This window comes from Tauraco erythrolophus, chromosome 10 (genome assembly GCF_009769465.1).
Source record: "Tauraco erythrolophus isolate bTauEry1 chromosome 10, bTauEry1.pri, whole genome shotgun sequence".
NCBI classification, from domain to species: Eukaryota; Metazoa; Chordata; class Aves; order Musophagiformes; family Musophagidae; genus Tauraco; species Tauraco erythrolophus.
The window spans coordinates 3,728,085-3,744,421 of NC_141474.1; the positions used below are offsets into that span (position 1 = coordinate 3,728,085).

At 50.4% G+C, this 16,337-nt stretch overlaps 1 protein-coding gene across 4 annotated transcripts in view; it reads right to left on the reverse strand.

Moving 5' to 3' along the window:
- Positions 1-7,880, reverse strand: part of SMG7 (SMG7 nonsense mediated mRNA decay factor) — a 55,596-nt gene extending 47,716 nt beyond the window's left edge. For all 4 annotated transcript variants that reach the window (XM_086617867.1, XM_086617868.1, XM_086617866.1 and 1 more), the window contains exon 1: positions 7,819-7,880. In XM_086617867.1, coding sequence (XP_086473993.1) covers positions 7,819-7,847 — 29 coding nt within the window. In that variant the 5' untranslated portion in view covers positions 7,848-7,880. The remainder of the gene's footprint in view (positions 1-7,818) is intronic.
- Positions 7,881-16,337: the final 8,457 nt, after the last annotated feature.

Genomic DNA, 16,337 nt, shown 5'->3' on the forward strand with positions numbered 1-16,337 from the left:
AAGCTTATTCCACCGCAACTCACAGCACTACATCGATCTGAACGGGTAGCTGCTGATTTACCTCAGAGAGGAATTGAAATACACAATATCGAAACACTGCTGAAGCCATTTCCTCCTCGTTTGGTTGACTAGGAAGTCCCCAAGCTTACCATCAGAAGTTCTTCAATTCAAACGGAAAGAAAATCAGTGGCCAGACGAGTCTAGAAACGTGGCCTAAAGGCAGGACACGGAGCACAGCTGCACAACTGGAAGCCAGTGATGAAACCAGTACGACTGTAAAGCTACGTTCAACAAGACACTGCACGCAACAACACGAGTTCTCAAGAGGCACATTAAAAACCCACACCTGCCTTCCCTGCTGGCTGAAATAATGAGAAACTACAGCCCACGAGTCAGCTCCACGGTTCCTTGTGTCACTCCACAATAAACATGAAGTTAGCCCTCCGTTCTTTCCACCGCAGTAAGATGGAGAAATAGCATTAAGATGCCATACCCCTCCCTGGGCACAGGAAAACTTGTGTTTTACCAAATATCATTGGAATCCACGATTTCCCTAGTAACACATTAAAAAGTACAGGACCAAAGTATGCAATTCTGCTAATGATGTTAAGGAAACAAATCTGTGGTTTTACTCCTCTCCTGCTCGACAGCAGCTGTGCAGTTTTCCAGTGAGATGAGGACAAGTTCAAAGTAACTAATGTCCTCCCACCTATACTCCTTATACATCATAGCTGCATTCCTTACTGCTCTTCCACCGATCCTTACTCGGAGGAGTCTGCTCCTCCCAGTGGATCTCTGCTGCTGTTGTGAAGATCCAACAGCAGAGACGAAAGACTCTTACAACTCTACAACCCCCAGCAGCTCCTCACCCAACAAAATCAGACACTACAGCAAACTATCCTCTCCTCCCTCCCCAGCCACCATGCACTTGAACTGCAATTACTCTTCTTCCTTGAGTAGCCTGGTCTAGTTGAGAGGCGTCCCTGCCCATGACAGGGAGGTTGGATTAGATGATCTCTGAGGTCCCTTCCAGCCTATGCCATTCTATGATTCTATGATTCTTCCATACCACTTTTTGCTGGCTCAGCAGGGCAGGGAAGATGCCAAGGCATCTACCTATCACGTCACTGTCTTCTCCCATCAACGCAAGCGATCCTGAGCAGTGACTGCAGCCAGTCTTTTCAGGTGGGAAGCACCAAGATGTCCAAAAACATGTCCAATAGCCAATGTGGCAAACTGAAAAGCAGGCCAGCTTCGTATTCCATATATATTGATTTAAATAAAGCTTTTAAGTTGCTCAAGGTAAAAGCCAGTGATACAATTCAGTGCCCAGATCAGCTTATTTGGAGGCAAAAAAGCACCCCACTGGAGCAGGCTAGGGTTACTTGTTATGGAACTGCTATATGGAAAATGCACTCTTCGGACAGAAGAAAGTTTTTACAAGTAGCTTGAATATCACTGTATACTTCATAATAGAGTACTTAAATAAAACAGCTAGGCATTCACCAAGCAAATGTATCTTCCTACCACGCACCGAAACGAAAACACGCAGCAATAAAACCTCCGAAACCCTATATTCAGGGAGGGAGACAGCCTTCTCAAAATTCTTTGGCATAGCTTAAGTGCCCCATCAAAACTTCACGTAAGTATCACTTGGTTTCACTGCCACAACAGAACCTTCTCCTTTTCAACAAAGATCACTCTACGTAGGAATGTGCAGGTTAGAACAAGAACTAATGGCTATAAGGACCACCCGTGCCATCAAAAAAACCCAAACACAGCTGTAACTTTACTTACACCACCTTGCACTTCTAGGTCACTGGCACACTGTTCTGCAAGTAACTTCAAAGCACGACAAAGAAAGCACAGCGACAGCATCCACAATAAGCTGTGCTCTGCAGCAAGGAAAAAGAAAGGGAAGACACTCAGCCCAGCCTGAAAGCTGGGGGTCCTAATTGTGACAGTGATACCAGCTACGTGGGGGTGTTCGGGGTTTGTATATTCTAGGAAATGAGGCGTTATTTACTGGTGTTAGGGGTCACCAAGCACTTCGATGATGATGATGAGAAGCAGCAGTTCCACCCTGCCCGCACCACTAGTGCTTCATTCCTGCTGCACTGCAACCTCATGGCTTTTGGCAGCACACGTGTGGCAACATGATGAATGGGATCAGGAAGCCAACTCGGGCTAAACTCCGTGGGTAAAAAATAAGACAAAAGCAGTTTTAACCTAGTGTAGTCCCCCACTCCAGTTCACTGAAGACCTGGCCATAAACTTGCACCATCAAATCAGGGCTAAGGAGGAAACGGTGAAAGGAAGAGTGGGACGCATCTGTTGGAAGAAGTTCAAGTTTAAAACACATCCTTCATCTGTATGGTCAAGGTTTTGCCAAGTACTAAGCAAGAAGGGTCAAATTCTCAGATTATGGCAGCCTGCTTCCCTCCAGCACACATTCACACACAGTCCCCTTCCTGCCAGTCCCTCCAGCAGAAAAACACACCCGCCACCCACTAAACCACACATGCATTCAAACTCTTCCTCTTAAGGATGTGAACCTATCCACTCTTTCAACGCACTACACCAACCGCACTCCAACTCCGTCGAGAGGAGCACACTTGAACTCCACGCACAGAAAAGCACACGCCAAAGAAGCGAAGCTCTTCATGTGCTGATTTACACCAGCCGAGCTCTGTCTTCTTCTCTTTCAACAGGCACGCTCATTCAGATCGCTCTGCTAGCCAGCTAACTTTATGAAAGTTAATGGCAACAACCAACTTGGAAACTTCTATCCCGCTGCAGAAGCCTGCTAAAATTTGTTAAAGCCATTTGAGAAAGAGGACCAAAAAAAATTATAAGCAGTACATTCACATGAGCCTTGTTTCATTAGGAACCTAGGCTTGAAAAAAGTATCAGAGCTATCACAACTTCTGACTTTAGCCCTAGTTGTCCCCACATGCCAGGAGGATGGTCAATAATCCAAAACCCCACGGCAGGAAGAAGGGAGCAAGTTATAGCTGCCCAGAGACCTGAGGGGTACGGTGCGTGCCTTGGGGCTCTCGGCAGGATGAATTTCCCTCAGCAGAAAGCTCAGGGGGGAATTGCTTAACATTTCTCTTTATTTAATTCTTTTTACCTCGTAGGTCACCGCAAACAGCTTGTTGATCAGTAGTAAGTAGCAATCATCATCAATCTTATTCGCCTTTTTAAACCATTAGCCTCACCTTTGAAAAGGGATAAGAAGTGTTGCTCATACTAAATATTGGCAGCAATTCTGGTTATCAAATGCTAGAAACGCGTTGCATGGAGGAAAAAGAGAAAAGAAGGAACAACTTCCCTTTATGTTCCCCCAAAGAAAACACTCTGCTAAGATGTGCCTCCTGAAAGTATTTGATCTGTCTACTCCTCCTCCCCTGTTTAAAATTCAAGAGTAAACAATGTATGAAAGTAGGATTAATCATTTCAGAACATAAAAAAGCTGGAGGGAATACTTTCCAAGACTGACTAGTCTTGTTCAGATATCAAGACAAATCCAGAAAGACATGGATCAACTGGAGCACGGTCAGCGGAGGCCCCCAGGGCGGTTGTGGCTGGAGCACTTGCGTTCAGGGTGGAGGACCGGAGCGGGGCTCAGTCAGCCCGGGGCGAGGAAGGCTTTGGGGCATCCACAGCAGCCGTGTGCCTGCGGGGAGGGGATTGAGAAGACGGAGCCAGGCTCTCTGCAGTGGCTTGTGGCAGGAGGATGAGAGGCAATGCGGGTAGTTAAAATACAAGAGGTTCAGACTGGATGTAAAGAAAAATCTTTTCCACCATGAGGACAGTCAAGGAGAAGCACAGGCTGGCCCAAGAAGTCTGTCTCCATCCTTGTTGGTTTTCAAGACCTGAGTGGATCAAGCCCTGAGCGACCTGATCTGATCCCAGAGCTACCCCTGCTTTGAGCAGGAGGTTGGACAGGGACCTCCTGAGGCCCCCACCAGCCCAAGTTACCTGTGATCCCATGAGCTTCAGGCAGCACGCTGCAGGCACACGTTACAAGACTCCCTGTTAACACTGAAGTTACATTTACTAACTGTTTCCTCCACGTACCCTCAAGATAATTCGACAACTTACTTTTCTTGTCCTGTTGAGATTCATTCAGCGTTTCAAACAGTATTCTGGTTTGTGCCTTTCCAGCATTGATGAACATCAACTCTACAACATCTCCATCAGGAACTGGTACCAGAACACGCTCACACGCACAGATTGCAGCACTAAATTGCCACCGCTCTGCTCTCCTCCATCAACAGTGAAGAAACACTGCAAGAGGTGTGTCACAGACTGGCAGACAGCGAAGGAGCAACCACGAAGAGACACAGCAGATGCAGAAGTTAATGGAGCTACTGATGAGTCTTTGAAAAGAGAGCCACATTTTAAAATATTAAAGCAGTCAAACCTTTAATGAAGTTGGTTATAGCCTCATCATATGACTACAGGAAACTACCTACCAGTTTGTCAGCACTAGAATTTCTAAGTGGTGTTTCAAGCCCTGTAATCCAAGCACTTTTTATTCTATGTTTACAGAACGCTGAAAGCCCCAATTTACCAGGGTGATGCCGCGTTTAACTAGTCACTAGAGTCCACATCTTTGTGAAATGCAATCCAGGCAGTCGCATCTCAGTCAAGCTGCTAAACTGTTGAATCCAAGTTAACTACGTTTTGAACGCTAACATATAAAATTGGCAATAAAGATCACTTCCTTCAAGTGAACAAACATGGACTAAAGCTCGATACTCTTATAAAAAGGAAGCGCTCAGAAGCTTCTGTGATATTACGTTAGAAATCCTGTCAGTAGTGATATTTTGCTTAAAAGTGACTCCTCCTGTACCTAGCAGGATACACGAAACATTTACTGTAAAATGTCCACCCCACGAGATTAATTTCATTTATGGGGAGGATTTGTAGATTCCCAAAGCAGCACAGATGGTACAGGTTCAAGTTTTTAGCCAGATGAGATGAACACATTCACCTGAACAGAGAGGCGTGAACCCTGCCTCTTTTCAGAGCTCTTTGAAAGAACCTTCTGAAAGGTCTACTCACCTGGCCAGATGTAACGCAAATCTTTGAGAAGTGACCCAAACAATGACCCCAGAGAAGTATCTAAGGAACTGGATGGGACAGAATACACTCCAGTACTCTTGAAAGGTGACCTTGAAAAGGCTGGCAAGACTAGGAAAGCAAAAATCCTGACGTTTTCTTACGATGTATGAAGATGACTTAAAAACAGACTCTCCTGCAACTTTTAAAGGACTCAGTACCTGCAGTCTGACCTTCTTTATTCATTCTGGAAGACTTCTGTAGGAGTCTCAGGTGTTTCTCATTCTTGCACTTTGATTGAAGGGGCACAATCTTTTAAGGACAGCATTTTAAAACAGCTGATTCATATATACAGAAAGCAAGAGACTGGTAGCAGAGGAGTTAAGGTAGTCCAGCTAAAAGTCCTTTCTTCCCTGCTCATTTTTTCAGCATCTTGATTCTTGCAGAGTCATTATTTCACTAGTTATTCAACCATTACATGGTCACCTTAGAAATTCAGCTCTCTTCTGTCTAAACTCCAAATACACAGAGAAAGATTTCTCACAAAAAGTGTTCTTTCCCTCCTTAGTTGTAAGACAACGAAGACTGTCAGGGACTAATTGCTCCACATCGTCGTTTGGCACAATGTTTTGTTAATTCGCCTTTTCATATCGTTATACTTTGTCTATTTGTTCCTTCAACACTACACACTCAGATTGAGCTTGTAATTCTTGAGTAAGAAGGAGGATGCCCTCCTTAAGGCAAAGGACTAACAGAACTGGCTCTGAGAGTTAGAGGCTCTATTCCCAGTTCTCTTTATGAGCTTGGGCTGCAGTAATCCGCAGCTCAATTTCTGCCCTATGCAAATCAAACAACTTAAATACACACTCTGTGGACCTAAAAGTATTTTGCAGCTTTTAAGGAAACCCTCCCCACGCTTACCTTCTACACAGAGGAACAAACTCAAACATTCTTTAGAGAGAGGTGAAGATTACTGACTTGAAAATGCTCAAAAAGTTTAGGAGAGGGATCGTTCTGTTTAGGTTTTTTTCAGGAGAAGATAACGTTCTTGGTGACAAAGACAGGAGTCATTACTTGTAATACATTAGTGCCCAGATGCTTCAGTCCCATTGTATTAGGTACAACATAGAGAAAGCAGTCAGGAAAAAGTGATAAAGACCCAGGATGAGGGTCAGGAGAAATAGGTGATTATTGCCCACATGCTTGCAAGCAAGGAGGGTCTCCAGCTTGATGTAGCACAATACAGAACGCTAAGGAAGAGTCCAGTGGTTCAGGAACGTGACCAGGGCAGGGCAAGCACCACTTCAGCAGTACTGCCTTGTAACGACGCAAGGCAGCCGAAGACTTGTAGTCATGGGGAAGAAGAGGGGAGCAAGAGGTGACAATATTAGTAAGACATACACTAAAATACAAAAGCAAGGTTTTTACTGGTAGAGGAGAGCTAATAATATGGAACTTAAGAGCTTTTTCCATAAAGTAATGGAAAGAATGAATACATTTCTAAGACAGCGTAGGTTAGCAGCCTGGAAGACAAAAAGGCTCATAAACTTGCTATTAGAGAAAAAGATTACTTTTTTCTTTTTTGAAAAGATAACCTTGAAACAGGAACTAGACTACCAGAAGGAGGCAGACAGAGATATACGACAAGATAAGGAGGAAGAAGAGTACTTGGAGAATCAGTAAGGGGAGACAGCTGAAGGTTTTTGGAAAGCTGGATAGAAAGTGTTTTAGAAACGTAAAAACCTCCTTAAATTCACTTCTCAGAAGTCCTTCCCAAGCCCTCAACTCTTCAGAAAGGGCGCATGCCCTTTTGGCACACCTGCACCTTCTCCACGAGGTGCTCTGGAAGGGTTAGGGAGATCAACACATCACGGACCACACGGTATTTCGCATTTTACAGCTACTGAAAAGCTATTTGTACCTTGCAACGCTCCTTTCCACAATCACTAGAGTTAGAGCCTTTCAGACCCAAAGGATAAGCTCACCTAAAAGCCTATCAAAGTTCTGCTCATGCCAACACACGGCATCTAACGCTCTCGACTTCAGCGACCCAGGAAGAAGACTTCAGCGACTTCAAAGAAGTATGACCTCGGCAGAGTCGCACCTCTCCCAAACCCTCACCTGACTGCCCCCAAAACCGATCAACCCTACAAGAGGACGCAGAGGACCTACAAGTCCCAGAGGACCCTCAGCAGGCGGCGGGCTGAGACACAGTCTCCTGCTACTCCCCTTCTCCCTGAGCACCTCACAGGGCGGCGGGCGCAGCTTTCGCTTCCCCACCAGGGTCAAACTCCGCAGTCGCTCCGCAGCGACGGCTTAGCACGGTACCTACTTGAAAAAGGCCGGAGAATTCCCGCAGGGCCGCCGGCTCGGCTCTCCCTGCCCTCCCCGCGGCTCCGAGGCACGGCCTTGACCTTGCCGGGGAGCCCTGGGCGCGCCGGGCCACCCGCAGCGAAGCGGCAGCCCGGGCCGCCCGCCCGCGGGTACCCAGCTCCGTCCCGCCTCGGTCTCCGCTGCCCGCCAGCGCTGCGGGGCTCGGTAACGCGGCAGCCGGCCCCCCCGCGCCGGGTCGCAGCCCCCTCACAGCCCCGAGCTCCTCGCTGCCGCTGCAGGGACTCCCCACGCCTGAGGGGAAGCCGTTCCCCCGCTCCCCACCGCCTCCGGGGCCGCTGGCCGCGGCCTCGCTTCACGACAGGCGGCGACACCCCCCCCCCCCGCCCCGCCGCCCGCTTCCCCGCCGGCTCTCACCGGAGATACTGCGCACACAGCAGGCTCATCCTCCGCCGCTCGCCGCCTCGTCCCGCCGCGGGTCTCACAGCCCGGGCCGGCCCGCCGCCCCCGCGCCGCCACCGCTGCTGGTGCTGCTGCCGCTGCCGCCTCCGGCCGCCGCCGCCATCTTCCCGTGCAGGGCCTGCCGCCGCGGGGGAGGGGCGGCAGGAAGGAAGGGGCGGGGGTGTCCCCGCGCTACGCTCCGGCCGGGCACAGACCGCCCGCGCCCCGCCGGCCCCGGCAACCTCAGCGGCCCCGGCGAAGCCCGGCAGCCGCCACCGACTCCCTCACTCACCCGCCCTCCCGCTGCCCCGCTGAGGCGCCCTGACCCTCCCGCCGCGCCGGCCGCGCTTCCGGGCCCGGCCCCCACTTCCGGCGGCGCCACCGGCAAACCCTTCCCCCGCGCTTCCTTCCCCTTCCCGCCCCTCGCCGACCCGCGGCGGCGCCCGCTGATTGGCTCGCGCGCTGCCATAGCAACCGAGGGGGGCAGCGGGGCGTCGTCACGGCAACCGCGGCGCCTTCCCGCCCGCCGGGGCCGGGGCCGGAGCCGGAGCCGGAGCCGGAGCCGGAGCCGGAGCCGGAGCCGGAGCCGCGGCGTTGAACGGCTCCTCCCGCCTCGGGCCCCTGGCGACGGCGCCTCGTTTAATCGGATTCCCCCTTCGCGGAGAGATCCGCACGTTTCGTGCTGTTTGAACCACGCGGTGCTGCCTCACGTGCTCACGTGGCGACTCGTTTTACGCCCAAACTTGTCTTTTCGGGCAGGAAAACTCCCGCCGAGCTCAGTGGCCGTTCGACCCCAGGGGCCAAGCCCGAAGAAACGAGGCAGATGACAATTCGGGATCAGATGAGCCCCGAAGAGCCTGGCTAATGCAAACGGTGTTATTGGAGCGTGTAAGTGACCCCCTCCAAGGACAAAAGGAAAGATCGTCTTTCAAAAATAAATCCCTCTCTTTTTTTTTTTTTTTTTTTTTTTTTCAGGTTGCAACAAGAATGGTGTTTAGGGAAATGATTGTCAGGGCCCCACATGTTTGAACAGAAGCCTCTCTCAAGGCTGCAGAATGGGTTTCCTGGTTGCAGCGCAATCAGGGCTGGGCAGCGAGCCATGCCGCCGAACCTCTCATCAAACGCTGCTCAGCATCCCGGGCAGGCACCGCAGCGGAGCTCGGGGCTCTGCCTCCCTCCCTTCAGGCTCTCAGCTGCAAGAGCAGGAGCAAACTGGTTCAGCGCTGAGCAAACTGGGGCTGCTCCTGCCTGCCCAGAGCCTGTTCGGGGCTAAACCAGACAGGTTGAGTTTGCACAGCTGCCACGGGGACTCTGAAATTGTAAATCTTGTATCAAGGCACAGATGCAGCTCTTGCAAGCTGCGTCTCTCAGGGCACGTCGCCCAGGGCTCTCCCCGGACCCTTCACGTTGCCCACACGATCTGGAGCCTCGTCCCCTGGTTCCTGAGCCAGCAGGTTTCAGGCAGCCTGCACCTCAGAGGAGACCCACCAGGCAGCATGTACCACTGCAGCGATACCTCGAGCTTACCTCTACTTTTCTTGGATTTTTCCATCCATTCCTTCTCTTTATGGAAAATAACCCGAATTTTGAAAGCAGAAGCACCTTAAGCCGGTGCTGCTTCCCCTTCCACCAGCCTCTCACCAGCCTCCCTGCCTCCCATGGAGCTGACTTGGGATTTTCCTGCCTGCTTTCTCCATCGTTCTTCTCATAAGGGCTATTCCAGGGACTTCTTTCTTTATCCTTGGCAAAAAAAACCTCTCATTTTTCCACCTTTTTCTGCATTTTTCTTGCTGGAAAGGATCCACTGCCAGAGGCTTCCTCCCAGACAGAACGATATTGTACAGCCCGACTATAAAGTAGCCACCAAACTGCAAAGAGCCCTCTGGCACATCCTCTGCTTCATGCCCCACTGGCAGCAATGTTATTGCTTAAAATAAAATGCTCTAAATGCAATTAATGTTAACCTACACTCTTATTGCTTCAAATAAAAGGTGATTCTTTATTTTCCGGTCCGTTCCGGCACCGTGCTGGACCTTGGACAAAACCACAACAGGAGCTTCCAGGGCTGCCTCTCCCTGACCTCTGCGTTTGCGTGTGGATGGGAGAGGGGAAATTCAAAAGCAGAAACTTGATTTTGGACATTTTGGCCAGGGAGAGGGTGGCACGTTCTGGCTTTCTGCAGCACGTCTGCAGCCAGCAAACCCAGGTCTCTTCCAGGAGTTCGCAAAGCGCTCGCTCCAGGCGTCACGCTCATGCCACGTCAAGGGGAAGCGAGGAGCGGTCAGCGTTGACTCAGCAGCGGTCTTGTCCGAGTCCAGTCCGCTTCCAGAGCTGCTCCAAAACACCCGATGGGTTTCCATGGGGCAGAACCGAATTCAGAGTCTTGGGCAGTGGGGAACAGACAGCCCCCCCGGTCTTTTCAAGCAAATCTGATGGATGTTGTTGCCGGTGTTTTTTAACCTGTTGAATGCCAATATAAATTGCCAAGTGGAGCCATACCTCGGGGCAGCTATACGAGGGAAGCTACAGCCTGTCAGGGCAACCTGCCCAGCCACAAATCCTCCCTTCACCTTTTCTCCCTCCTCTTGAATATCTTCCAGACACAGAAGCAAAGGATGTCAGACTCTGTGCGGGTTTTTCAGGGCTTTTCATCTGAATTGTGGAGTCTTTTGCTTCCCTATGAGTTCTGTGCTGTTGGAACTGGTCGGTCCATGAGTTTCTCTCCCTTGCTCTCTCTCTTTTTGCCTCTTGGAAAGCTCTTCCATGTCCCTGTGCCTCCGGATTTGGCCTCAGTTTCTCCCACATGGCATTTTTGAGGACTTGGCGTTGCTGCTGATTGCTGTGCTCTGTTTCTTATGAAACTCTACTCCAAACCTTTTGGTGCACACAGCAAGGGAGCTAATTTCCTTCCATTTAAGGGGGAGCCACAAGTCAATCTCCCCTTAATTTTGTTCCAAGGGATTTGAGATTAAAATCTTACCTTCATAGAAGTCGATTTCTTGTAGAGATCAACACATATCATCATTTCTATCATTAATGGGTGAATAAATGTGGCCTACCATTTCATTAATTACAGAACATGGGGAAGGATTTGATCCCAGATGAGGATGGTAGACCAGAGACCCTGTGAGCCCAGCAAATAACACCGTCCCCTGGCTTTCTTCCAGCAACGCAGCCAAAATGCCCAGGAGCGAAGCTGCTCTGGTCTCCAGAGGGAAAGTCTCATCATCCCAAACGTGAATCTGTTTTACATCCTTTGACAGCCGAAACAATCTCAATTTTGCCCTGTATTGCTCCCTTTTAGTAATTATGTTACCGTGATTAAAATTTATTTGCTGTCATCCCAGATTATACTACTTAGATTTTTCATTGTTAGTGACAAAAGCCTCATCTTACCCTAATTATAACCTCTTTTCTCCAAATATAGCCTACATGCAAAACTTCTGGAATTTTGACTGTATATAGGTTTGTCAAGTCTTTATTATTATGTCTCCCTTATATTATTAAATATCACCCAGAACAAAGGAAAAATTGTAAAATAGGCTGCGTCTCTTAAAGAAATCCCTTTTAATCCTTATCATTCATAAAATATCTAATGGATTTGCTTTTAATTCTTTGAGAGTAGGTGCCGTGCATTCTGGAAAGTACCCCTTCACGCTAAATAAACGCTAAATCCCTCTTGGAAGGGAAAGAGAAGGCAGCTGTTCCTGGGGAGCTGTGCTGAGTGTCTCCGCCTCGCACCTCCATCCCGCGTAACCCAGCTCAGATCGTGACGGCGCAGATCGATCCATCCTGCACGGCTGAGCTGTGACCTCAGACAGAATTAGTGACACTGAAGTGCCTGCGGAGCTGATTGCATCTGTGGCCAACGCTCAGCTGCTGAATACAGGCGAGAAAGAAATCTGTCACCGAGCTGACCTTCTCGAGGAGATCTCTTCAAAAGCCAGTCCGGTGTCCTAGAAACGCTGCACAGCGCTTGCGATCGGTGTGCGGACAACATCGCATCGGGGTGTTAGGTCCACAACCCCACACATCCCCAGGAGCCCACGGGAGCTTTATCCCACGGCACCCTTTGGCACCTCCTTCCAGGATGTGGTGAACTACATCCTGAAGAAAGCTCTCAAGCTGGAAGAAGCAGTGTCCTGGCTTTGGCTGGGACAGAGTTAGCTTTTCTTTTTAGCAGCTAGAAGAGCTCTGTGTTTTGGTTTTACTCTGGGATTTGTTATGAGAAGAATGTTGATGGTGCACCGATGTTTGCCACTGATAGTTGGCACTGAGACCTCAAGGACTTTCCAGCATCCTGTATTTTGCCCGTGTGCAGGAGCACAACAGGATAGGGGGGAGCATGGTGGGACAAAGGGCCCACAACTCCCCTTAGGATTTGGACTTAGACTTGGAAATGTGGAATAAATTGGTCAACGGAGTGGTCCATATCATGCAACGTCATGCCCGGTATATAGATGAGGGTTGACCGTGAGGTTTGGAACTCTCTCAAACTCTTGGTCTCTCAGATTTCTCTCTCTCTCTTTTTGAGCCTCTCGCTTGTCCAGGATTGTGGTGTCAGGACATATCTGTTTTGGGATCGCTTGCTGGGACGGGACAGACGTTGGTCACCAGGTGGTGAACAATTACACTGTGCATCACTTGTTTGTATATATTATTATCATTATACATAGATTATCATACATATTATTATATTATTATTATTAAATTGTTCTTATCTCAACCCATGAGTCTCCTTCCCCTTTCCCCCTTAATTCCTTTCCCCATTACCCCAGGGGTGGGGGAGGGTGAGCGAGCAGCTGCCTGGCATTTAGCACTGGCCGGGTTAAACCAGGACAGGCGGTCACTGGTTGATCCTGGCCATGGTCCCCAGGCTACTCATGAATTTTCAGACCTCGGTTTTAAGTCATCTCTTTCACTGGATGAAGAGCCCTGCCCACACCTTTCGTGTTTGAGCGTCTGCTGCTACCTTGGCTCATGAGAAACGGAAGGTTTCTCCCTTTGGGCCAGGCTGTCCCATCCAACATGACCTCAGACTAGGTCACCGCAGGTTTGGCAGCTCCCTCCAGCTCAACCAGCCTCATGCCATAGCAGCTACCCTCGAGCCTTGCCCATCTGCTTCCACTTACTGCCCTGTGCGGTTGCTCCATGATCAACTGGTTCAGCTTGGCCAGTCCAGCCTGGCCCAATCCGCCAGTCCAGTCTAACTTCCTTGTAGTTGCAGATCCGTTCCCTCCCAGGGGCTGAGTTTGCAGGCCTGAGTTTTGTTTAGATATGTTCAGGTTATATCTCAAAAATGGGTGTAAATAAAAAATCTGCTTTTGTGACAACCAGGGGGTTTTATTCCAACTGGGCCATGAAGTGAGTGACTCCCTAATTCAAGTTCTTTTGCTCCTTAAATCTCAAGGAATGGCCTTTTTTAAAAAAAAAATATGTGTGATGGTGCACTACATACATTTCTTAGAGCTACAGGGCCAGCATATGGGGAGTGGAACTGAACCCCCTGGTTAGCTCTAGACAGCAAAGGCTCTGAATTGCTCCAAGGTGGGTTCACGACTGGTTTCAGCCCAACTCCTTGGCTAGACCTCGCAGTCCCTTGGTGGTGGGTAACATGGCCAAAGGACTCAATCCGATTTATGCTTACTGGGTCCAGCAGCAGAGGGACAGGGGGGCAGTGAGAGGGTGCCCAAGTTCATGGTCACTTCCCATATGGCAGGTCCCACCTGGGATCAGCCCAGGGGCAAAGGAGCCTGGAGAGATGTGAGGAGCCACCTCAGGGCCTCCATCCTCTGCTCAGGAGATGGTTTTAAGCTCAGCTCCCTGTTTACTTGCCCTTGCAGCTACAGGCCCCTGGCAGGAATTGCCCTTTTCTCCAACAGATTTGGCTTGTTTTAAAGAGTTTGCAAACTGTCTGATTAAAAGCCTTAAGTTGGAAGGTTTCCCTTCCTCCTCCTGAGCCCAAGGGGAGAGAAAAAGTGAAAAGCAGTGCCAGGAGAAACAAGAAGCCCCCATTCCTCACCCCAGATCCACGTGCAGAAATGGTGGTGTGAACCACAGGTGATGTTTCAGGTGGGTTTAACAGGCCCGGCCTCGCTTCTCAAGTCCCGCAGGCAGTGATTTTATCACAGAATAATGGAATCATAGAATGGTTTGGGTTGGAAGGGACCTTCAAGACCATCATCTAGTTCCAACCCCCCTGCCATGGGCAGGGACACCCTCCACTACACCAGGTTGCCCAAAGCCTCATCCAACCTGGCCTTGAACACTTCCAGGGATGAGGCAGCCACAGCTTCTCTGGGCAACCTGGTCCAGTGCCTCACCACCCTCATTATAAAAAATTTCTTCCTTCTGTCTCATCAAAATCTCCCCTCTTTCAGTTTAAGGCCATTGCCCCTTGTCCTGTCACTACACATCCTTGTCCAAAGCCCCTCTCCAGCTTTCTTGTAGACCCTTTAGGTCCCGGAAGGCTGCTAGAAGGTCTCCCAGAGCCTTCTCTTCTCCGGACTGAACAGCCCCAGCTCTCTCAGCCTGTCTCCATAGCAGAGGTGCTCCAGCCCTCAGATCATCTTCGTGGCCTCCTCTGGACCCGCTCCAGCAGCTCCATGTCCTTCTGATGTTTGTAACCCCAGAGCTGAACACAGCACTGCAGTGGGGTCTCCCGAGAGCAGAGCAGAGGGGCAGAATCCCCTCCCTGGACCTGCTGCCCACGCTGCTTTGGATGCAGCCCAGGATCCGGTTGACTTTCTGGGCTGCCAGCGCACGTTGCCGGCTCATGTTGAGCTTCTCCTCAACCAACATCCCCAAGTCCTTCTCCTCAACCAACATCCCCAAGTCCTTCTCCTCAGGGCTGCTCTCAATCCATTCTCTGCCCAATCGGCACTTGTGCTTGGGATTGCTCCATGTTTTGAAGTGTTCCAACAAACTCCCTGTGTCAGGGTAGGCAAGCGGCTGCATTTCTCCATGCTATTTTCTTCCTCAGAGGACAAAACCAAGCTCATCATCTTTCTGCCCTCTGTCTGTCCTCCTATACCAGCTCCACAGATGGCAGATGGCTACTTGCCACCGTGGGCTGGGTTGGAGCCCAAATCAGCTGGGGATCTCGGGGCGCTCCGGCGCTTCACGGCGATCACAGCGAGGGCTGACGGGGAGCGGCTGGGGCCGTTATCCTCACCAGTGGGAAATTTGCACCCCCATGTTCAGGGAAAGCAGCAAAAGGAGAAAAGCAAATAAAGGCTGGGTTGGAAAACATCAGCGGGAGAAAAGGTGAAATAACCTCCTCCCGTGCACATAGTCTGTGTTGGAGGCGAGGAGCATCTCCCCGCGCACGCAGCTCCCTCCGCACCCCGGTGTCTACCAGGCGCTTGGCTCTGGGGACACATCTCGGCGGGCTGTGCCTCGGGCTGGCTGACCCACCGCACGGGCTGGCAGGCATCCCTCCCGTGCCAAAACCCCTCGCTGCTCCCCAACCGGCACTGTTGCTAAGTGACAGCTGATTTACCGCATCGCTTACCCACCCAGCACGGCAGGAAAACGAAGGGAGAGGTATGGGCAGCACTGGCCAGACCTCATCCTTGCCACGGCCAGGCAGTGCATAGACCCACATCTGGACATGCCACCTCAACCTTCCCGTATCCATGTGCAAGGTCAAACCCCAGCATGAAACAGAGCAGGTAGAGAGATTTAGCCATGAGCACCAGGAGCCGGCGGGCCCGGGGGGTTGCGGTGGGAATCACCAGGCAGTGGGAGAGCTCGGCCACCTGTGGATTTCTCCATTTGTGCCTTCTCCTGCGATGGCAGCGTTTGATGCTCCTGTGGCTGCAGGCGGTGGAGCCTACGGAAGGCTGAAGGGAAAAGATGCCTCCCTGAATAATTTTCTATGAAAAATTAGTGGGGAATGGGGTTAGGATTAACAACAAAAAAAACGTTTTCAAGTGTCTCACCTGATCCTCAGTCTCTTCTCCGTGAAAGGAGTCAGTGAAGGAGTCTTCCAGTAAAGGGCAAACTCCCACGTTTCCTATGGGTGCAGACTTGTACCCCCCCAAGGGAAGGGGGTAGGACATCATCTCAGTCTGAGAAAGTCCCCCCAGAAGAGAGAGAGATGAAACTTCCCCGTCAGCCTTCATCTATACACCGGGCATGTTGCTGCATATGGAAGAAAACAGGTGAGAAAACAGGATTCCCTTCAGGATTTTTGTGTGCAGACAGGCATTTACACCCTTAACACCATTTTTTCCTCCTACTCCAGAGTATTTCCCTAGGGCAAGGTTTTTTATTTTTATTTTTTCCTGCTGCAAGAACCTCTGGCTAATGCACGTAAACTGTTTTTCTCCTTTCCACGCCATGTGTGCTGTCTGGGTGAGATTTTAATGGTTTGTTTCCATTCTGGCAGCTCTGCCTCCCTCCTGGTCCCCATCCTGCCACTTTCAACCTGAAAAGCTTTTTCAAAGGGGGCTGGGAGCTCTCAAGCCCCAGGGGGTTTCGCCAAAGAGGAG